This window comes from Lotus japonicus, chromosome 6 (genome assembly GCF_012489685.1).
Source record: "Lotus japonicus ecotype B-129 chromosome 6, LjGifu_v1.2".
Lineage (NCBI taxonomy): Eukaryota > Viridiplantae > Streptophyta > Magnoliopsida > Fabales > Fabaceae > Lotus > Lotus japonicus.
Window position 1 is genome coordinate 10,839,175 of NC_080046.1, and position 23,133 is coordinate 10,862,307.

Genomic DNA, 23,133 nt, shown 5'->3' on the forward strand with positions numbered 1-23,133 from the left:
AAGCACGCCGACTACGATGATACTCAGGTGGTATCTCACATTCTTGGAAGGAAAATCATCATTACAGAGAAATCCTTCGTAAATCTGCTGGGTCCAGCAACTGCTCGTGGGTATCAATTTCAACTGACAAAATCGAAGCTGAAACCCAACACCAAGAATACAATCAACAAAGCCCTGTACACCTCTTACAAACAGGGCAAGACCGATTACAAGGTACTGGACCTTCATCCCAAGCTCAGAATCTGGCACAAGATTCTGCTCAACTGCATAAACCAGAGACCAAAGGGAAGTTCCCCAGACTACATCAACTTCAACCAGAAGGTGATGTTGTTTTTCATCCAAGACAAGAAGAAGATCTGCCTTCCCTACTTCCAGTTCTCCTACTTGAAGGAGTGTATCCGGAAGTCTAGGACTACTGCCTCCATCAAGTCAGCAATCAAGTATATCCCTTTTGGGAGATTGTTGTCTGATCTCTTCATTGAGAGTGGCCTCATTCAAGATCTGGTCAATGCTGGATGCACAGAGGATCTGACCACCATTGTCAGTGATGTCTTCACTGCAAATTCTTTGAAGAAAATGGGTCTAGTCAAGAAGAAGATTGCTCCTGCCCATGAAGACACATCTTCTGAAATCAGAAGTAGAAGGGTGCCTCTGAATGACTACCCTCTGTGGACACAGGCAGACAATCCTGAAGCCATTAGGTGCTATGTTGAAGACCTAAGAGCTCAAGGCTATGAAATTGATCTCGATGAATTCTTCAGAAGACTGCCGCCAGCTCCAGAGTTTCCTTCTCCTACCAAGAAGAAAGTTCAGAGGAAGACGATCTTAGAAGAATCTTCTGAGGAATCAGATGTCCCTCTGACCAAAGGGAAGAAGGCTGGTCAATCCAAGAGAAAACATGATGAAACCAGCAAGCCAGATGATGGTGATGATGGTGATAATGAGGATGGTCCTCCTTCTCCTAAGAAGAAGAAGAAGCAGGTCAGAATAGTGGTGAAGCCTACCCGGGTGGAACCAGCTGCTGAAGTGATCAGAAGGATTGAAACTCCTGCAAGAGTGACAAGATCATCAGCACAATCAAGTAAGTCTGCAGTTGCTTCTGATGATGATTTGAATTTATTTGATGCACTCCCCATCTCAGCCATGCTCAAACAATCTTCAAATCCACTCACTCCCATTCCTGAGTCCCAACCAGCTGCACAAACCACCTCTCCACCACATTCTCCAAGGTCTTCATTTTTCCAACCTTCTCCTACTGAAGCACCTCTCTGGAATTTGCTCCAGAACCAACCCTCTAGGCCAGATGAACCAACCTCTCCCATTACCATCCAGTATAACCCATTAACTTCTGAACCCATCATCCATGAACAACCAGAGCCCAACCAATCAGAACCTGGACCCAGAACCTCTGATCACTCTGTCCCAAGCGCATCAGAACGTCTGGCTCCCCGAACCACTGATACAGACTCTTCCACAGCCTATACACTTGTATCCTTCCCAACCAATGTTGCTGACTCTTCTCCTTCCAACAACTCTGAATCCCTTCGAAAATTCATGGAAGTTAGAAAAGAAAAGGTGTCTACCTTAGAAGAATATTATCTCACTTGTCCAAGCCCTAGGAGATATCCTGGCCCTAGACCTGAACGTCTAGTAGACCCAGATGAACCTATCTTGGCCAATCCTTTACATGAGGCAGACCATTTGGCTCAACAAGCTCACCCTGCCCCTGACCAACAAGAGCCAGTTCAACCAGAACCTGAACCAGAACAATCTGTGTCTAACCACTCCTCAGTGAGATCACCCCATCTTCTGGTTGAAACTTCAGAACCTCACCTTGGAACCTCTGAACCAAATGCTCAAATGTTTAACATTGGCTCTCCACAAGGTGCCTCTGAAGCTCACAGCAGCAATCACCCAGCCTCTCCTGAAACCAACCTCTCTATAATTCCCTACACTCACCTCCGACCCACATCTCTCTCTGAGTGCATCAATATTTTTCATCATGAAGCTTCATTGATGCTACGCAATGTGCAAGGTTAGACTTATCTAAGCGAGAATGCTGAATATGTGGCTGAAGAGTGGAACAGTCTGAGCACTTGGCTAGTGGCTCAAGTTCCAATTATGATGCAGCTCCTGAATGTAGAGGGAAGTCAGAGGATCGAGGCTGCAAAGCAAAGGTTTGCTAGAAGGGTGGCTCTTCATGAACAAGAACAAAGACATAAGCTACTTGAAGCTATTGAAGAAGCCAAACGAAAGAAAGCACAAGCAGAAGAAGCTGCACGTCAAGCAGCAGCTCAAGCTGAACAAGCCAGATTAGAGGCAGAACGACTTGAAGCTGAGGCTGAAGCTCTTAGATGCCAAGCACTTGCACCCGTAGTTTTTACTCCTGCTGCCTCTGCTTCCACTCAAGCTCCTCACGCTGCTCCGCATGTTCCTTCCAGTTCTACACAGCCAAACTCGTCCAGACTCAACATTGTGGAACAACGTCTTGACACTCATGAGTATCTGCTAATTGAAATGAAGCAAATGATGATGAAACTTCTGCGTCGATCTGATAAACCCTAGCTTTAGGATCTCTTCGTTTTTATTTTTTTCTTCTTTACCTTGTTTTATTTCGTTAACCTCTGGTTCTTTCTTGTTAATCTTTACTTTGCTCGTTTGTGATTATCTATGCATATATATATATATCTGACATTATGTTTGCAAAATCTTCTTATTCATAATAAACTGCGTTTACATCATACAATTTTTTCTTTTTCCTAAAATCCTAGAATGGAGGATCCCTCCTCATTCTTCTGCACTCCTGGCGCTGCTCTGACCTCTCCTTCTCCAGACGCTCCAGTGCATACTGGATGTTGTTGAGACTGTCTTTTAGCTCATCCCTCTCCAAAATCTCTTCTGCAGTCTTGAGCTTCTTTTCCAAGATCTCTTTTTCTTCCAGCAGCTTTAGCTCAAGCTGGCTGAGTTCTTGCACTTCCTCCACGAAGGCAAGAAATTCCCTCAAGACTTTCTTCAACTCTGGACGCAGGTCCTCCTCCAGCAGTGTCCGTGTTAGCTCTGAGATGGTTGTTGTACCCTCTGGATGCCTAATGTTGAGGAATATGTCCTCTTCAAAGGCTCTCTTTCTCAGCTCCTCTAATGCGATCATGTATGATGCCATTTTTCTCTGTTATGATGTTGTGAAGCTTACCCCTTTCTCCAACGCTTTATATAGGCTTCACTTTTTCTCTGAAAGTTAATGCTCCTACAGTTTCTCGAGGTTAAGTTCTTGGTAACTGATCCTTGTCTTTACTCCCTTGGCCGGTGGTAAACCGTTCCTCCTATGCATTAACTCTTCTGTTTATTTCGCCTAACTCTGATTCATGCATCGTTTTAATTTTTTTTAAACTTAGACCTTCTCTTAGGGGGAGTACCTTGTACTTCAAGCTAAGTTTTTCACACCCCAAGCTTTTTGCTTATGACAAAAAGGGGGAGTACACCCAGTTTTTGATGTGTAAGATGTGTTAGTGTGATTTATTTTTCTTTTGGAGAACTTAAGAGTTCCACCTTTTTGACCATAGATGTGTCACTGGGAAAATACAAGGAATACATTTCACTTCTTCTGAAGTGATATTAGTTTGACTCTGATACCCAAGACTCTGATACCTTATCGTTAAGTTTGATTACTTATGCGCTCTGATTACTCTATTTTCATCTATGTCATAAGTTTTTCACTCTGAACTCTTATATCATTTAGCTCAGAATCTAGACTTTACTAACATTTTCATCAAGTATTAGATTCAGGGGGAGCTAAGCTCAGAATCAAGCAGTGACTATATTCAGAATGAGCAAGATAAACTATTCACATCATGATAAGTTTTATTTTATATCCCTAAACTCTGAGTGAATTCAGTTTATTGTTTAAGAATTGTTCATCAAAAATCTTAGTTTTGTCATCATCAAAAAGGGGGAGATTGTAAGATCAAGTTTTGATCTAGTAGTACAACTCTATGTTTTGATGATTACAAGTTAACCTTTTGATATGAACAATTGTGGTACTCTAACGTGTTTTTCTGAGTGTGCTATTTACAGGCTCTGCCTCTATTCAATCTCACACAAATCAGAAGCACTGTGCTTAAAGGGTGTCCCAAGCAATGCTTTCGCATTGACCATGTTCAACATGAACAGTGGAAAAGCTTCAGAAGTTCTGAAGCTACACAAACTCTGATGTGGACTCAGTCACTAGAAGCTCTGAAGATCCAGAAGTTCTGATAACCTAGAAACACTGAAGGTTCAGATGTTTTGATGGTGTAGAAGACTCTGAAGATACAGAAGCTGAATAGTGGAAACTCTGAAGTCCAAAAGCAAGAAACTCTGAAGACCATGTACTTCCCTCTGAGTTCAGAATCAGAAGATACAATGGTCAGAGGATATGTGCTTTCCCTCTGACTCTGATCAACCGGCTTCACAAGTTCCAACATAAAGCTTTCCCCTGATCAGAAGTCTCATAGGTTTAAAGGTCAAGTCACTATCCAAGTACAAAAGCAACTGTACCTTCCTGACGACCTACCTAACAGTCTCAGACATAGCAGAAGCTGGATTTTCCAAAACTGCCCTCCAACGGTAGCATTTCCCATGCAACGTTCAACCCTAATCCTTGGAGTATAAAAAGAGGCTGAAGACTGAAAGAAGCGGCGAGAAGAATTCACATACGCGCAAGACATATTCAAATTCTTCTAAGCTTTCTTTCATCTGAAATTCATTGAGTTTACTATTAGCTTTTTAGAAGCAAATCTCTTGTAAACAATTCTTTGATAAACAGTTTGTTTAGTTCCTTTAGGAGATCAAGGTTGATCGGATCCTAGAGAAGACTAAGAGAGTGAATCTTAGTGTGAGCTAAGTCAGTGTAATTGTTAGTCACTTGTAGGTTTCAAGTGCAGTTGTAACTCTTACCTGATTAGTGGATTGCCTTCATTCTAAGAAGGAAGAAATCACCTTAACGGGTGGACTGGAGTAGCTTGAGTGATTTATCAACTGAACCAGGATAAAATCCTTGTGTACTTTTCTATCTCTTATCTTTAGCACTTAAGTTCTCGAAAGATTTGTTAAAATCTTTAAGGTGGAAGCTTTATCTTGAAAACGTTATTCAAACCCCCCCCCCCCCCTTTCTACTGTTTTTCATACCTTCAGCAGTAACATTTGTCTTTGATTTCCTTGATTTGCCCATGATTCTCAGGTAGTGAGGTTTAGGGTTCAGAGAAAGAGAGGGAATATTGAAGAGAGGAGTATGAATGAATGCAATGCACACAAAGAGTTTGAAAACCGTCTGTGTAAGTGTGTGGGAGATCGTGTGTGAAGAGTGCGTATAGTGGGTTAAATGGTAACCGTTGAGATTTTAAGAGGTAAAAAGTAAAAGCAAAATCAACGGTTGTAAAATAGATAGTCTGAAAATAGCATAGTGGAGGAGAGTAGGCATCATCATTATAGCAGATACACCACGCGACTCAAGGAACTATGTCACAAATGAAGTGACACGTGTATTGTTGCCTACCACAGAAGTTTAATCAGTGGGTTAAGTGCTTCTGATCGAGTACCTTCTGAAAAGGGTAACATCTGATGACTTCAGAGGTACCAAGGTCAGAAGTTTTGAGGAAAACCTTACTCTGGACAAAAGTCCATGTTCAGGTTTTCAAGAATAAATAAAAACCTATCTTCTGCTAAGGGCTTAGTGAAAATATCTGCCCACTGATGGTCAGTATCAACATACTCTAATGATAGAGTGCCCTTCTGAACATGATCACGAATATAATGATACTTTACCTCTATATGCTTTGCTCTTGAGTGTAGAATGGGATTCTTGCTGAGTGAGATAGCAGCTGTGTTGTCACAGTAAATAGGAACCTTCTTCAGAGACATACCATAGTCCTCCAGATGATTCTTCATCCATATGGTTTGTGTACAGCACGTGGCAGCTGAGACATACTCTGCTTCTGCAGTTGATAGAGCAATTGTGTTCTGTCTCTTGCTTGACCAAGTGACAAGATTTGCTCCAAGGAAATGGCAGCTTCCAGAGGTGCTTTTCCTTTCCCCTCTGTCTCCAGCAAAGTCAGCATCACAAAAACCTGAAAGTGTATACTCTGATGTTTTTCTATACATCAAGCCAAGGTTAGTGGTTCCTTTCAGATATTTGAGGATCCTCTTAACAGCGGTTAAGTGAGTCTCTCTAGGATCTGATTGGAATCTAGCACAGAGATGCACACTAAACAATATATCAGGTCTGGAGGCAGTTAAGTAAAGAAGAGAGTCTATCACTCCACGATAGAGCTTCTGACAAACCTTAGAGGAAACTCCCTCTTTCTCAAGAATGCATGTTGGATGCATTGGAGTCTTAGAGATGTTGCAGTCACTCATGTTGAACTTCTTCAGAAGTACCAAGGTGTACTTCTTCTGATGGATATAGGTGACTCCTGGTCGTTGATCTATTTGAATTCCCTGGAAGTATTTGAGTTCTCCCATCATGCTCATTTCGAATTCAACCTGCATCAACTTAGAAAATTCCTTGCACAGAGAGGGATTAGCAGAACCAAAAATGATGTCATCAACATAAATCTGAACTATAAGAATATCATTTTTATAGGTTCTGCAGAAAAGAGTATTGTCACCTTTACCCCTTACAAACTCATTCTGTAGAAGAAAGGAGCTGAGCCTTTCGTACCACGCTCTGGGAGCTTGTTTCAGTCCATAGAGTGACTTCTTGAGCTTGTAGACATGCTCTGGATGTTTGTCATCTTCAAAGCCAGGAGGTTGCTTGACATACACTTCTTCAGAAATGTAACCATTGAGGAAGGCACTCTTGACATCCATTTGATGGAGAATGATGTTGTGATTCACTGAGAAGGAGATCAGTAGCCTTATAGCTTCAAGCCTTGCTGCAGGAGCAAAGGTCTCAATGTAATCAATCCCCTCTTGTTGACTGTAGCCTTGAGCCACCAGTCTTGCCTTGTTTCTTGTTACTTCTCCTTTTTCATTCAGCTTGTTTCTGAGTACCCACTTGGTTCCTATGACATGGAAACCTTTGGGTTTAGGCATTAAGGTCCATACATCATTCTTGGTGAACTGATCTAGCTCTTCTTGCATTGCCAGAATCCAGCCTTTGTCTTCAAGAGCTTCATCAACTGATTTGGGCTCAATGAGAGAAACAAGTCCCTTTAGACTCAGAAGAGTCTCTTCTGAAGGTTTGAGCATAGACCTGGTTCTGACGGGAGCATCTTTGTTGCCAATAATCAGTTCTTCTGGATGAGAGACAACTATTCTTTTCTTCTTCTGAAGCTGATCAGAAGTTGTTAGAGCAACTTCAGATGCTTCTGCCTCTGGAGCAACATCCTCTGAGCTGTTCTTTGGTTGATTTGCTTCCGAATAATCAATGCTTAAATCTGCAAATCTTTCAAACAGCTTTGACTTTTCTGAGCCAAGCTTATCATCAAATCTAATTTGGATAGATTCCTCAACAGTTTGATGAATAATATTATAAATTCTAAAACCTTTAGATCTTTCAGAATAACCAAGAAAATAGCATTTTAAAGCTTTAGAATCGAATTTACCCAACTGCTCCTTAGTGTTGAGCATGTAGCCAGTACTTCCGAATGGATGGAAGTAAGAGATATCAGGTTGTCTTCCTTTGCATAGCTCATAAGGAGTCTTCTCCAGAATTGGTCTGATGGAGATTCTGTTCTGGATATAGCAAGCAGTGTTGATTGCTTATGCCCAGAAGTGCTTGGCCATACTTGATTCTTGCATCATGGTGCGAGCCATCTCCTGAAGAGTTCTGTTCTTTCTTTCAACAACTCCATTTTGTTGGGGAGTGCGAGGACAGGAGAAGTTGTGAGAGATTCCTTGAGAGTTGAACAATTCTTCAAAAGCTTTGTTCTCAAATTCTCCACCATGATCACTTCTGACAGTAATCACTGAAGTTTGGAACTCCTTCTGAACTTGAGTAATGAAGTTTGTAAACATAGTGTGTGTTTCATCTTTGTGCCTTAGGAACTTAACCCATGTCCACCTGCTGTAGTCATCTACAATGACTAACCCATACTTCTTTCCTCCAATGGATTCAGTTTTCACCGGTCCAAAGAGATCAATGTGAAGTAGCTCAAGGGGTCTTGTTGTAGATACCACATTCGTTGCTTTAAAGGGCTTCTTGGTGAATTTTCCCTTCTGACAAGCTTCACACAGAGCCTCTGATGAATACTTCAGACGAGGCAATCCTCTGACGAGATTTAGCTTGCTGAGTTGAGAGATCTTCCTGAGGCTGGCATGCCCTAGGCGTCTGTGCCAGATCCATTGCTCATCATTAACTGACATGAGACACTTGACCTTCTGAGATAGCAGTTCAGAAGATTTGATTTTGTAAATATCATTTCTTCTCTTCCTAGAAAACAGAACAGATCCATCTGTTTGACTGACAGCTTTGCAGCCGGTTTGATTGAAGATCACATCGTAACCTTTGTCAGCAATTTGGCTTATGGAGAGCAAGTTATGAAATAATCCTTCCACCAGAAGTACATCATTGATAACTGGAATTTTTCCATCTCCTATGGAACCTTTTCCAATGATTTTTCCCTTCTGGTTTCCTCCAAAGCCAACGTCTCCTCCTGACTTAAGCGGTACTAGCTTTTGGAATATAGACTTTATGCCCGTCATGTGTCGCGAGCATCCACTGTCCAGGTACCATGACAGGTGTCTTAACTGAGCTGCATAAGATGTCTGCAACAGGAATAATTTTTGTCTTAGGTACCCATATCTTGGGTCCTTTCTTGTTAGTTTTCCCAGAAGTTCTTGGAACTTTGGGTGCAACAGGAGGATAATACATAGGAACCTGATTATAATATTTAGACATGTCAAGTTTAAACTTTCCCTTTGGTTTTACCACCTTTGGTGTAACCTTTTCTAGAATGACAGTGCCAGCGGGAACGAAATGCTTATGCAATGGTTCGCGTTTGGGCTCAGATGACTCATCTCTCATGGATTGAGAGTAGCCAAGGCCACTGTTCCCATTTCTGCTTATGTCATAGATCATTGAAGCCATAAGACTTTTGTCTATGCCCTTGGCTAGGAACCTTTGAAACGCTTTCTCATATAATGTCTCATGCTTAACATCAGATGATGCAAGTTGATCTTCTAGCATGACATTTTTAGCACGAAGAACAGAGTTGTCATTTTTAAGAGAATAATTCTCTTCTGTGAGTTCAGAGACTGACTTCTCATGAACCTCTGATGAACTGGTTTTAACAGCATACTTTCTTTTAAGCTCTTTATGTTTACTCACTAGAACATCATGTTTCTCCATTATTTCAGATAAAGCAGTTCTTAGCTCAGATGAAGAAAAATTAGAGAATACCTCACCGTCATTCTCAGAGTCTGAGTCATCTTCTGAAGCTTCAGCACCTCTGCTGGTGGTAGCCATCAGAGCCTCCACAGCTTCATCTTCTTCTGACTCAGCTTCATCAGAGTCAGTTGCATCGAAGGTCACGAGAGCTTTCTTCTTGAAGACTTTTCTTGGTCTCTTGTCCTTCTTCAGCTTGGGACAGTCACTCTTGTAGTGCCCAGATTCCTTGCACTCGAAGCAAGTGACTTCCTTTCCAGATGATTTCTTCTGACCAGATGAAGATTCATATCTTCCTGAACTTTTCTTTGGTCCTTTGCCTTTGCTATGTCTGTTCTTCCAGAGTTTGCTTAATCTCTTTGTGAAAAGAGATAGCTCTTCATCACCAGACGCATCTGATAGCTCTTCAGAGGAATCTTCCTCTTCTGCCTGATAAGCTTTCGCTTTGTCAGACTTTGACTTAAGAGCAATAGATTTGTCTTTCTTTTGAGGCTTGTCCTCTTTGAGTTCAATCTCATGGCTTCTGAGATGACTCACGAGTTCTTCTAACTTCAACGAGTTCAGATTCCTGGAGAGTTTCAGTGCAGTGACAAAAGCCCTCCACTCCTTAGGCAAACTTCTGATGATCTTTTTGACATGATCACCAGTAGAGTAGCCCTTATTTAGCACTCTGATTCCAGCAATCAGAGTTTGAAACCTTGAGTACATCTCCTCAATGGTTTCACCAGATTCCATCTTAAACTGCTCATATTGTTGTATGAGAGCAAGAGCCTTGGTCTTCTTGACCTCTTCATTTCCTTCATGCGTCATGACCAAGGAGTCATAGATGGATTTTGCTGTTTCTTTGTCAGAGATCTTCTCATACTCAATATATGATATTGAGCTGAATAGCATAGACTTCGCCTTGTGATGATCCTTGAAACGCTTCTTCTGAGCGTCAGTCATTTCAGAACTGGGGATCTTCACTCCTGAAGCATCTACTGGATCAGTATAGCCTTCCATGACCATATCCCAGAGATCTGGGTCAGTGCCAAGGAAATAACTCTCTATTCTATCTTTCCAGTACTCAAACTTTTCACCATCAAAGATAGGTGCTCTGAGTTGGTTGTTGTTGTTGTTGTCAGCGGAAGTATTGGCTTGGGCCATCGTTTGTTTTTCACACAAGGTTCTGGATCACTGAACACTGTTAGGTGTTTAAAGCAGAACCGGAGCTCTGATGCCAATTGAAGGTGCGAAAAACACTAGAAAAGGGGGGGGGGGGGGGTTGAATAGAGTTTTTGAATAAAGGATATACTTTTTGAACTTTTTCCAAACTCAAAGATAAGAACTAGGTGCTGAGGGATAAGAAGTGAAGCACGCAAGTATTTTATCCTGGTTCACTTGAGATAAAAGCTCAAGCTAATCCAGTCCACCCGTGAAGGTGATTTCTTCCTTCTTCTGATGAAGGCAATTCACTAAAATCAATGAGTGTTACAACTGCACTTTGCTACCTGCTAAGTGACTAACAATACACTGATTTTCTCACTAGTATCCTCTTAAGAAGCTGATCTACCGATCCTCTTAAGACTAGCTAAACACTGAATCAACCTTGATTCAGTCCTCTCAAGATCCGACCAACCTTGGTCTCTTAAGGAACTTTACAAAGTAATGTAAAAGGTTTCGGGTTTACAAGAAATGCTTCTAAAAAGCTAATAGTAAACTCAGATGTTTAAGAACAGTGAAGAAATAATGCTAAGAGATTGGTTCGTATAAGTTGAATGATTTCAGCAAAGTTTCTTAGCTTCTTTCTTCTATCTTCAGCCTTTAAATACTCCAAGGCATATGATGTAGCCGTTGCTAGGGTTTTGTCCGTTGGAGTGGCAATCTTGTAATATCAGACTGCTAGGCTGCACGAAGTAGGTGGCGGACAGACTGAGGCTTGTACGATTTTGTACTATGACAGCGACCTGTCCTTTCACCAGCTGACTTGAGATCTGGAGAGCTTCAGATGAACGTTGGTGAAGCTTCTGATCATAGTCAGACGGAAGCTTGGATCCTCTGACCTTGCAACTTCTGCTTCTGAACAAGTTCCTCAGAACTTCTGAACGTCAGGGCTACAATAGCTTTGGTCTTCAGATGCCAACTTCTTTCAAGTCTTCAGAACTTGAGTCTTCTACTTCTGGACCGTTCCGTTGGAACATCTGGTCTTTAGAACTTCTGACTCCGGTTCTTCAGTACCTCTTGAGAGCTTCCATCTTCAGAACTTCTGAAGGATTTGCCACTGTTCTGAACGAACATGATAATCTTTAGAGCTCTCTTTGGTTCTTCTTCTTCTGAATGAATAGGCTTGGGTCAGATTCAGAACCTGTTTGTCACAACTCAAAGAGACAAACGTTAGGGTACCACAATTGTTCATCATCACAAATCTTAATTGTAATCATCAAAATATAGAGATGCAACCACTGATCAAACCTTGATCTTACACTTCTTCCATCATCTCCACCAACATGTTCTCGCACTTCCTGGCATAACGAATTTTCTAATAGAAAAGTTTTGTGAATCAAATTATTAATAAGCCATTTAAATCCATCATTTAAAGCCTCTAGAGCATAACCAATATCTCTTTTGGCTGCAAAACTAGAAAGAACAACAACATGGAAGAGATTCAAACCCTAAAGCCTTGATTCCCTCGCATGGAAAGCTCACATTGTCGTAGTTTTTCAATGCGGAAGGAACCTCATCGCAATCATCTTTTGTATCTTTGTCTCGAGCAATTTCTGGATCGAAAAGGAAGTCATCGTCTTCAGTGATTTCCTGGATCGACAATGTTAGAGAGTGATGGAGTGGAGAGAAAGATAAAAATATTGTAGAAAGAGTGATTTTCCTTCCTTAGTCCTTACTTTATGTGGCGTTGTTTGGAGATTCCAAAAGTTTATTTGCATTGGCCTAGAAAAGAAGTTGAAATAAAGTCTCCAAACTATCGACCATATACTCAACCTAACACACCCTCTCCATCTCGACCAAGCCCTGCACCTATAATAACTTCAAGGTTGAGAAACCACCACTCAAACCATGAATCTTCACCCCCATGCAAAGGACCTCCAAGTTACCATCACAAATCCACTTGAAGCCCGCTTTTTCAACCTGGACTACTTCACCCACAACCATCGTAACCCATTCACACCACTCTGACGACACTCGTGAGCCATTCGATCCAAACCATCTTAATCGTAGCCTAGGGGAAGCATGATGTCCAATTTTGTACATTTTGATATCCCTTTAATGGAATGACTTAATTTTCAAAAATTTAAAATATGAGACGAAAATTGCTCATTTTCAACGTCAGTAATCTCAATCGCATAATCACACAATAGATGATGAACTATAAGCACAATTAAATGTATGTTTGGTTTCAATTCTAACACTATTAGATATGGATCCGAATTCAGATCCTCTCCTGCTGCACCATCCAGCAAGTATAAAATGAGAGAGGATATACATGTGATTATCACTTGGTTTTTTCTTAAATTAATTATAAACATTGGATTGTAAAATCAGTGGCTCAAAATGTGATGGAGGGGCTGGAGAGGATCCAAATTGATATGGCTAGAGTACCTTCTCTTTCATTTAGAAATTCATTAAGAAAACTAGAATAAAAAAAAATAACATGAAAAAATAAAAGGAAAAACCTAGTCTACAATGTTCCTAACCCTAAGGTTTCGTTTGGAAGGACTGAAAATGTGGAGAAGAAAAAATTGATCAATTAAAAATTACATTCCAATGTATTTTCTCTTTTTCAGTAGAGTAGAATGCAAAAATAAATTTTAAAATAGGGCCCACAGTAAATATTTTCAAGGCTGGCTTGGTGCGAAAACTAGGTGGATAGGAAATATTTTGTATGATTTAACTCAAATACCCCGTCATATTTAGTATTAAAAATATTAAAATTAATAAAAATAGTAAATATTTTTACGGTCCACATTAACTATATTATTCGAGAAAAAGTTAATCATTATATTTTAATTTAAATTTAGGGTAAGTAAGTCATTTTAATCCTACATTATTCTTTTCTCTTAATTACTTTCTTTTAATTTTCTTACATTAAACAACCTAAAAAAATATCTCCCCACAAATGCGAAGCGACACCGTTGCCATCTAGCCTAATAATGTAGCGTGCGCTCGTTGTGATGCAGATACTTGGATCATGTTTTTTTGTTGCTGTTCAGATTCTAGGACCTTGTGGGTTCATTGCCGAACTGTGTTACCTCCTCTCTCATGTCAAATTGGGGTTTATACTTGGTTTTAGGGGTTGCTGCAACAGAACCACAAACACTCTTGGAATCGCGGTGGTGTGGTGAGCGTGGCGATGGCGGAACAACGTGTTTGGAGAGCAGCGGTGGCCCTTAAAGCATGTTTTGTTCAATGTAATCCTCGACGTTGCTAGCCAGAAGCAACACCTCGGTGCACCCACTCGCACATGGTGCACTCGAGCGTGACAACGACATCTATGGCTCCTGTTGCAGCAAAATTCCACCTTGCCATTGATGGAAGCTGGAGCAGCGGTCTTGGGCGCATGGGCTGTGGCGCAGTTTTGCGCACGACGAATGGAGTTTGGGTCTCGGGCATCTCGTTTAACTTAGGTAGGGTGAATGTTTTTTTGGCGGAGGTCATGGCGATGGTCATGGCGATGGACTTAGGTCTGGAGCATACTCTTAGCCTTGGGTTTAAGACTGTTATTTGTGCCTCTGATTGCTTGATTGCAGTGAACTTGCAACAGTATGAGAATGTCAATTTTTATTGGGAGAATGACACGATTAGCCGAATACGACAACTTATGACTAGATTCTCGAGTGTGCGATTCGCCTACATCCCACGCGAGAAGAATAACACTCCAGATTGCTTAGCTCGTCAAGCGGGAAGTACAATACTCAACGGTGTGTCTAGAAGGACCCCTCCTTTTGTCTCGGCGTCGTTGTACCCGGAGACTGTTAGCTAGTTTTTCTATTTTAATGTCTCTTATAACAACACAAAACAAAAAACAACCAAAAAAATCATCTCATTCTCTAGGCTATGTTTGGATTGATGGAACATAATGGAGCTGAGCGGAATGGAATAAAAATTTCATTCCATTGTTTGGATATTTTATGACGGAGCGGAACAAAGTTACCACTGCATTGTTTGGATAATGGACGGGGCGAAATGGGTTATAATTTTTGTTATTCCTATATTACCCTTTTTTTTAGTAAGCAAAAATATATATCTTCATAAATAGATGGGGAAATAGACAAGATTCAACACCCCTCCTCAAAGGGAACAAAAAGCTGGCTAAATAAACTGAATAAGCACCCTAAGCCACAAAGCAAAAAAAAAAAAGAAGGAAAAACAGATGAACCCCAAGACCTGGAGAAGAAAAAGCCCTCAATGACTAAGAGAAAAACCGAATAAGCACCCGAAAGCCTCCGAAAGCCCACCCGACAAAAACCAAACCCCGCAAGGACAGGGAAAAAACCAGCCAAAAGCCCAATATATCCTGCAAGGGAGAAAAACCAGAAGGGGGCGCAGCAACACCCTCACCAGAAAGTTAGAACAAGACCCAAAAAAAACACCCAGAACAACCCAGCACACCAACACCACCCTATATTACCCTTATTTTAAAATAAAAGACAAGCTGAAAAAGCAATTGAAAATTGGTAGCCAATATTCAATATCTTATGATCTGGTGTGTCTAACAACTGGAACATGAATGCTCCTATATTCCCATCGAGTAGTGAAGACATGAACATACCAAGTACCAACAAGTTTCAAATTTACATTGTACAGAACTCAACATCTTTACAAACTATGACAATCTGGTGTCTAACTTGGTTAAAGCTAGAGGAAAAACTTGAAATGGAAAAAGAGTTGTCCATGTGCCCAAGAATATCTGCAGCATGTGTGATTTTATTTAAATGAAAACTGGTTGGTTTGTACTTGCATTCGCATGATATTGTTCGAAATTGACTTCTTTTCATAGCTATGACCTATGGATTAGGTACTCGTTTTACAATTTTGGAGAAAATGAATGTTATTAATTTTATATTTTACAAAAAAAAATCGTGTATAGAAATATTGCCTACAAAATATTTGATACAGGAAGAATCAAAAGATTCAATCTTCAATGGCAAAAGCAAAGCAAAGGAGAAAGCCAGATTGTTATAGAAAATTAGGGCCACCAACTAGGAGAAGTTATGTATGGAGGTTACCATGGGTAGAATAGTATTTTCATAATTTAATTAAGTGATTAGTTTTTCTTTCCATTCATTTCCATCCAATTTTGGAGGAGCAAATATGAAGGAAAGTAATGGAGCATGATGGATCTTGGACCACTGCTTACCACTCCCTTCCATCATATTTTAAAGGCTTAATTGCACTTTTGGTCCCCCAACTTTGGCCTTCCTGTGAAAATCGTCCTCAAACTTCAAAATTAGTTTACACCCGGTTGCAAAATTGGTTTTCCGTTAACTTCCGTCTAAAATCTAACAGAATATTCCGTTAAAAATGAATTTAAAAATAAAGAAAAATTAAAATTGAGAAAAAAATAGTATTTTAATTGAAATCCAGAAATACCCTCACCACCAACCTAACATCTCACCTTCATCGTTCTCTTCCCTTTCTCAGCCCCGCTCTCTTCTTCTTCTTATTCTTCTTCTTCCCACTCAACCACCACACTACCACCACTCAACCACTGCACAACCACAACTTTCACGCCGCCACACTCTGTTCTTCTTCATCCCTTCTCAACCCCACCGATCCCAACATTCAAATCAACTACGAAATCCAAATTTCTCCCAGCAAACACTCCCAAAAGAGAATCAAACCCAAAACTCACAAAGATCCCTTCCCCCTTCCATCTCCAAACCAACATTCACAGCAAAACCAGGAACTAAAATGATCAAGACTTCAAACCAGGAACCTCAAACACCAAACCCTAAACCATAGCCACAGGCCCCAAATTCCAGCTCCATGTTCTACTGCCGTGAGAAGCGGCGTCGATTTGGGTTTTGTGGGGGATGGGCGATTTGGGTTGATGATTTCGTCAAATAGAGGTGGGGGTGAGGGAAGGAGTGGGTCTCGATGATGGTTCACGGCTTGGCAGAGGCTTCAATGATGGTTCATGGTGTGGGTTTGGTTGATGATACAGGTAGTGGGTCTCTTGCACATAAACAACGATGGAGAAAGGAAAAAGCTTGGGAAGGATGAAGAAAATATAAGCGGTGGTTGAAAACAAGTGAGGAATGAGGAGGGGAGGAGGAGTGGTGGTTATAGAGTGGGGGACTAAAAATGCAACTCACTAAATGTTATTTATCAAAAAAGTATTATTTTTAGTTAAAATTAATTTAGAAATGTCATGTCATCATTTTCAGTTAGTTTTTAGACAGAATTTAACAGAAAATCAATTTTGCAACCGGGTGTAAACTTCAGGGTCGTTTTTTGCTAATTTTGAAATTTTGGGACGATTTGCGCAGGAAGGCCAAAGTTGGAGGACCAAAAGTGCAATTAAGCCTATTTTAAATAAAACAAACAATGAATCACTCACTTGTTCCCCACCACTCCACTCCACTCCATCCCCCTCCCCCAATCCAAACAAAGCCCTACTCTCTTTTCTTTATTTTCTTTCCCTTTTCATTTCCTTTTCCCTCACTTTTTTTTTACACACCATCCATAACTGAGAGGAATTGGGTTTGGGGCCCCCCCTATGGGGCTCCGCGCCCCACCCTTTTTTTTAAACCCAAAACTGCCCTAAGGATTTTTAATTTCCGTATTCACTAAAATAGAATACGGAAGTTAAAATTCCGTATTTTATCTCTGACAGACATCACATTTTCCACCATTACTCCTCCCTCCACCAACCCCTTCACCATTACTCCTCCGTCACCAACCCCTCACCAGCCCCCTTAACCCCCTCAATGCCTCCAGACAACCCTCTCTCTCACCCTCTCCTACCTCACTTTCATTCTTCCTATCACCACCACCAACTCCTTCATTGGCCAAGCTCTCCACCATTGGATGCAACAAGATAGCATTTGAGGTAAGTGTTGTTGGTTGTTTGTTGTTATGTTGTAAGTTTAAGTAGTTGAAGTGGTTAGATTAAGTAGTTTAAGTAGTTAGATTAAGTAGTTTAAGTAGTTAGAAGGATGATGTTTTGAAGTTCTGAGACGCGATAAAATACGGAATATAAATTTCCGTCGTGAATACGGAACAATACGGATTATCAATTTCCGTATTCGATATGGATTATAAAGTTCCGTATTCAATATGGATAATAAAGTTCCGTATTCTCTTGCAGGGATGACAGTATCATTTTTCTTTCGTGAATCACAATTGATTGAAGTTGGATTGCACAATGGTCAACCTGAAGCGAGGAGAGCGTCGGAGATCGAAGATTGAAGAGGAAAAATGAGAAGGTTGGAAGAGAGCGCTGAAATGGGTTTGAAAAAACCCTCTGTCGTTTACATACTAATATAATACGGAAAATTAAATTCCGTATTCAATACGGAAGATAAATTTCTGTATTCTATTAAAGGGGGTTTTCCAGTAATTTCCCCACTTTAAGTGGGGCGCGGAGCCCCAAAGGGGGGCCCAAACCCAATTCCCATAGCTGAGTTACTGATCGAAATTGGAGGTTGAAGAAGAAAAAGAATGAAGAGAAACCCTCCTCTTCCATGATCTCCCAAGAAGCTGGAACAGTGTTCGGAGTGATGGCATTCGCGATTGAACCACACGCGCCAATGGTGGAACACTATGAAGGAAGCAATGTCATGCATACAACGTTCGCTGGTTGAAGGGTCAGTCTTCATACTCTTCTTGTGTTTCGGATTTCAGTTTTCACCGCCATGGTTTGGTACAGAAGGGGAAAGTTCGCTTTTGATGGATTTCGGAGCTTAACTTCCAGGGTTTCTCCTCACAATCCAATTTTTCGTTGTAATTCGAGGATTTGGCAATCTGGGTATTCGAATTCACGTTCAAAAGGAGCTATCTTTAATGAGTTCTGTACGTTTTCTTCAATTTCTCAGAGATTAGGCACAAGAGCTGTGGGGTTTAACAGGAGGTTTTACTATGTGGATGCTTACAATGTGCAGCATTTCAAGCCAAGAGGGCCAAGACATTGGTTACAGAATCCTAGACAAGTTTTGATTGTTGTGATGGTTGGTTCAGGGGTTTTGATCACTTTGTATGCTGGGAGTTTGGAAACAGTTCCTTACACCAAGCGAACGCATTGGATTTTGATGTCGAGACCTATGGAGAGGAGGCTAGGGGAGATGGAGTTTGAAAAGGTGAAGGCTGGTTTTAAGGGGAAGATGTTGCCTCCTACACACCCTGAAAGTGTGAGGGTGAGGATGATAGCCCAAGATGTCATCAATGCGTTGCGGAGAGGGTTGAGGAAGGAGAATGTGTGGAGTGATTTGGAGAATGGAAGGAAGGCACTGCATGTGTTGGCTGGTAATGAAGGAAAGGTTGAAGGGAAGTGGCACAGAGAGGATGAGATTCTTGATGACAAGTGGGTTCAGCAGAGCAGGAAAAAGGGTAAGGAACAAGGGAAAGAGCCTGACACATCTCATTTGGATGGATTGAATTGGGAGGTTTTGGTGGTGAATGAGCCTCTTGTTAATGCCTTCTGCTTACCTGGTGGGAAGATAGTTGTATTTACTGGTTTGCTTCAGCATTTTAGAAGTGATGCCGAGATAGCAACTATTATAGGACATGAGGTATAGCTGTGCTTGGTTTAACTACTTGTTTTTTGCTGTTTAACATGTCTAGGAGGCCTAAAGCTTATACATTAAAACTTGCTAATTTATTATTCTTCACTTAGTGGGATAAGACTTTTGTTTTTGTTGTATATGCAGAATTATCAACTTATGTGGCTCTTCTTGTTAATTAGGTTGGACATGCTGTGGCACGACACAGTGCTGAGGGGGTTACAAAGAATCTGTGGTTTTTCATTCTGCAGTTAATTCTTTATCAATTTGCCAGTCCTGATGTTGTCAACACAGTGTCATCGCTTTTATTACGGCTACCTTTCTCCAGACGGTATACATCATTCATTATCTCTCTTTCTAACCAATTGAATTCTTGTGCTGTTCTTTGATTTTACTAGACTCATTTGAGGCAAACATAATGTTTGTCATGGAGTCAATAGCTTTTTACAATTTTCCATCAATTTGACTGTTATAACTTGAGTACTTATATTTTTCTTAGATGTGAAATTTAATTTGAGCTGGATATCACCATTCTGTGAATAGTTGAGTTTTTGTTACTTTACATGAATACAAGCTAAATTAAATAGAATTACTCAAATCTAATAAAATTAGGTATCTATATGCATTTTCAAGTTTAGTATCAGTTTTACCATGGTAAGAAGACAACTCTAGTTGATGGATACATATTGAACGGTGCAGTTGATATTGTCTGCAGTTTCTATTGTATAATAAATAATTGTCCTTTCTAATGAGCTGCTGAATCACAAAGGAGTAAGATATTATTGATTTCTTGATTGTCCTACGTGGGATTTGTGCAAGTATTTCTAAAATCGGAGTGATTGCCATGGTTCCAGGTATCTGAACTCTGAACACTGACAAAAAACTGAGCCTTCACTTTGCTACCTATCATTAAGGCATAATTATTTTTTAGAGAACTGTCATTAAGGCATAATTAACATCTACATTAATAAATAGACTTTGATTCCAAGTACTAACCCAGACTAGTGGATTGAGAAGAAGAGCAAATGACAGATGGTATGACTCGTATGAGTGCTCGGCTTAGCTGTCACATAACTTGTACACATTTTCTGTGACAACTCTCAGAAGCATAAATTCCGTGTTTATAGGTATGCATCATGATAAAATCTTTCAGATAAAGAGCATAGCTCTGCTGTAGTGTTTGTTTTCACAGGAAACATGGAATCCAAGAAAATGAATTGCAATTACTGATAAATACTAAGGTGCATTTGCGAGAGCTTATTTGAGCTTATTAATAGCATAAACACTTAAGCTGGTGTTTAGTTAAGCTTATGAAAATAACATATGGCCTACCTATAAGCTTCTTTCATCTTATTCTGATTGCCTTCTTTGATTGACTTATGAATAAGTCCTTATTCCTACATATGAACTCTTTTGACTTATTCCAGCAAGCTTCTCGATTAAGCTTATGAATAGGGGCTTACATAGTAAGTATTTACTGGCAAAAATGCTTGCTTCCTCAATTTAGCTTATGAATAAGGGCTTACATGATAAGTATTTATTGGCATAAACGCTTAATTATTCTGTAACAGACACAGCCTAAACACAATTTTTGGGAGTGAGCAGTCCAAACCTAACTAATTCATTTGAATAAGAATGCTATGTTCTTGGAGTTGTCTTTGTCCTGTAAGATTTGAATCATATTCAATGTTAAAGTAATTTTGGTGGATTTCAAATCAATTTTTAAATTTAATATTTTATGAGCATGACTTGACATGTGAGATTTCATCCGATGGGCAAGTTATATTATATTTGGCTTTTTTTTTTCTGGTTGGAGTATGGATTGGTCCAAAATGAAAAGGATATCCAGAACGATGATTTTGTAGAATTTCCTCTAAAACTTTTTTTCAATTTTATTTTAAATATTCATTAATATATTAATAGGTTTGTTCACACTGCTTTGTGAATGCATTGATATCAATTTCTTAATATTCATGTTTGACATGACTACTTTTGTTCATTCTCGATTGCACTTGTCTTCGGGCATGTACTTTGAATACTTAGCAGTATCTGCTCTGGTTCTTTCTGCCTGTCAATGTTGCTCCATTCAATTTATACTTTAATGATTGTTTTCAAGTTGCTTGTTCTGGTTCTTCTTGGTAGATTTTTATGTTGAAATGAAAGGTGGTTGTAATTATAAGTTTTTTTTTTATGTAGACTTATTTGGATTACAATTTTTTGTAACTAAACCAAGTTATTTACTATTTTTCAGGATGGAAATGGAAGCTGACTACATTGGGCTACTATTGATTGCATCAGCTGGCTATGATCCCCGGGTGGCACCTAAAGTCTATGAAAAATTGGGAAGACTCACTGGCGAGTCTATGCTTATAGATTACATCTCTACTCATCCATCTGGAAGAAAGAGAGCAGCATTGCTGGCACAAGCTAAGATAATGGAAGAAGCACTAACTATTTTTAAAAATGTTAGGGCAGGACGTGGGGTTGAAGGATTTCTTTAGGACTGCAGCGTCACCGCCTCTACTAACTACAATGCGACTGTTTCTTGAGCTTGTCTAGGATGAATTTTTTTTTTCAGTATAATTTTGTCAATATTTTCAACAAACTTTGTATATTTGTTTGTGTTCAACTGTTCATGATGTGGATTAGCATCCATTAAACTGACAATGCCCTCTTCACGCTTCTCTGAATCTAAAGATTCTGTTGTACAGGATGCTTTTGTACAAGGAAAAAGGAAAATGTAATTTTTTGAGCATAGTAATGATGATATTACCTAACACACTTACTACTCAATTGAGTCTATTGAATCCACTTTCTTCGTTGCTAACCTCAAACTACATCATTTTTATACATGTCAAGTTTACTTAGTGCATGTTTGGTTCTCCTTGGGGAACCTCTGAATCGATTATAGATGGACGAACGTGTGGAGCCAACCACTTTGACATGTTGGGGTGCTGCCATCAAGAAATGATCAAATTTCCATAATCAATTTTGGGGTCAAGCTGGAGAGCCTAGCTTCTTTGGTGGGCAACAATCAATTTTCGTAGTATGGAGGGTGTTCAGGTATACCCTTTACTCCTTCCCTTTATAGCTGAATGGTTGGAAAGTCTATCCTGAAAATGTTGGATGCAATCTTTTTAGACATGAACTTAGTCTTGTAGAAAATCAATGTGCTAGTATTAGCTTTCAGTATTGATTTTTGTGGTCTAGATTTTCTTCTCATTACTTATTTGCCTGCTGTCAAACTCTAAACTTCTTATTTGACTATGCTGTTGTATCTGATTACTTATTTTCCTATGTTGTCTTGGAAGTATTAATGTTATTGTGGTGCTGACATTATGGTCTCGACACCACTCTGTGTATAACCATTGGAACTACATGATTTTTCCAAGCATTATTCCTGAAAATTCTTGATAATGTGTCTCCACTCCAGTACCTATCCATTTACATTGGTCGATAGTAGGATATAGACCTCAGATGAATGTTTTCAGTTTTCTATTCAATTTCCAAATGGGGAAAAGCTTCCTCTTGCTAACCCCTTTAGATAAGTAGTTTAGAGTCCTTGGTGGATTTGACGAATGTTTGATTTGCCAAGGGAGTTTGGAGAACTTCCTCATGTGATTTTAGCTGTTTCTGTTGGAGCAAAGAGGGCAAGGCTTTTTTTTTTGTCTGTGAGCACAGTATGCTTTCGGTAGTAGTGGAATGGCAGAATTGAGAGTTCTTAATGATAAAAATTTAATGTTGCTTCTTTTATGAGAAAGTTATCTTATGAGTCTCATTATGGGGCTTACTGAGACACAAGCATGTCTTATGACTTTGTTTCCTTGTTTTTTCATTTAGCTTTCAGTCTAAAGACTCAAAGGATATCTTATTCATTCCTCTGCAATTGTTTGTTACTGTCTTATCCTATCCTGATTCCTGAAATGTATTTTGCTCTTAGGAAAGGATTATAAACTTATGTTAATGGTACTTACTAGTTACTATTATTAAGTATACGGTGCAACCACGTAAATTTTCTGCACAATTATATACTGTATTGCCTTCATACAGGATTTT

General features: G+C 39.8%; 1 protein-coding gene across 1 annotated transcript; it reads left to right on the forward strand.

Annotated features, from left to right (window-relative positions):
* Window positions 1-17,966: 17,966 nt before the first annotated feature.
* Window positions 17,967-21,870, forward strand: LOC130726454 (mitochondrial metalloendopeptidase OMA1-like). The gene is made up of 3 exons (XM_057577713.1): window positions 17,967-19,086; window positions 19,260-19,408; window positions 21,329-21,870. The coding sequence occupies exons 1-3, from the start codon at window positions 18,214-18,216 to the stop codon at window positions 21,576-21,578; spliced, it is 1,272 nt and encodes a 423-aa protein (XP_057433696.1). The 5' UTR covers window positions 17,967-18,213; the 3' UTR covers window positions 21,579-21,870.
* Window positions 21,871-23,133: the final 1,263 nt, after the last annotated feature.

What these genes read in the sequence shown, in the direction of transcription:
- LOC130726454 (XM_057577713.1), top strand. Translation starts at nt 18,214, where the DNA reads ATGGTTTGGTACAGAAGGGGAAAGTTCGCTTTTGATGGATTTCGGAGC. An exon ending in CAACTATTATAGGACATGAG is followed by an intron (nt 19,087 to 19,259) that starts GTATAGCTGTGC and finishes CTTGTTAATTAG; the next exon opens with GTTGGACATGCTGTGGCACG. An exon ending in CGGCTACCTTTCTCCAGACG is followed by an intron (nt 19,409 to 21,328) that starts GTATACATCATT and finishes ACTATTTTTCAG; the next exon opens with GATGGAAATGGAAGCTGACT.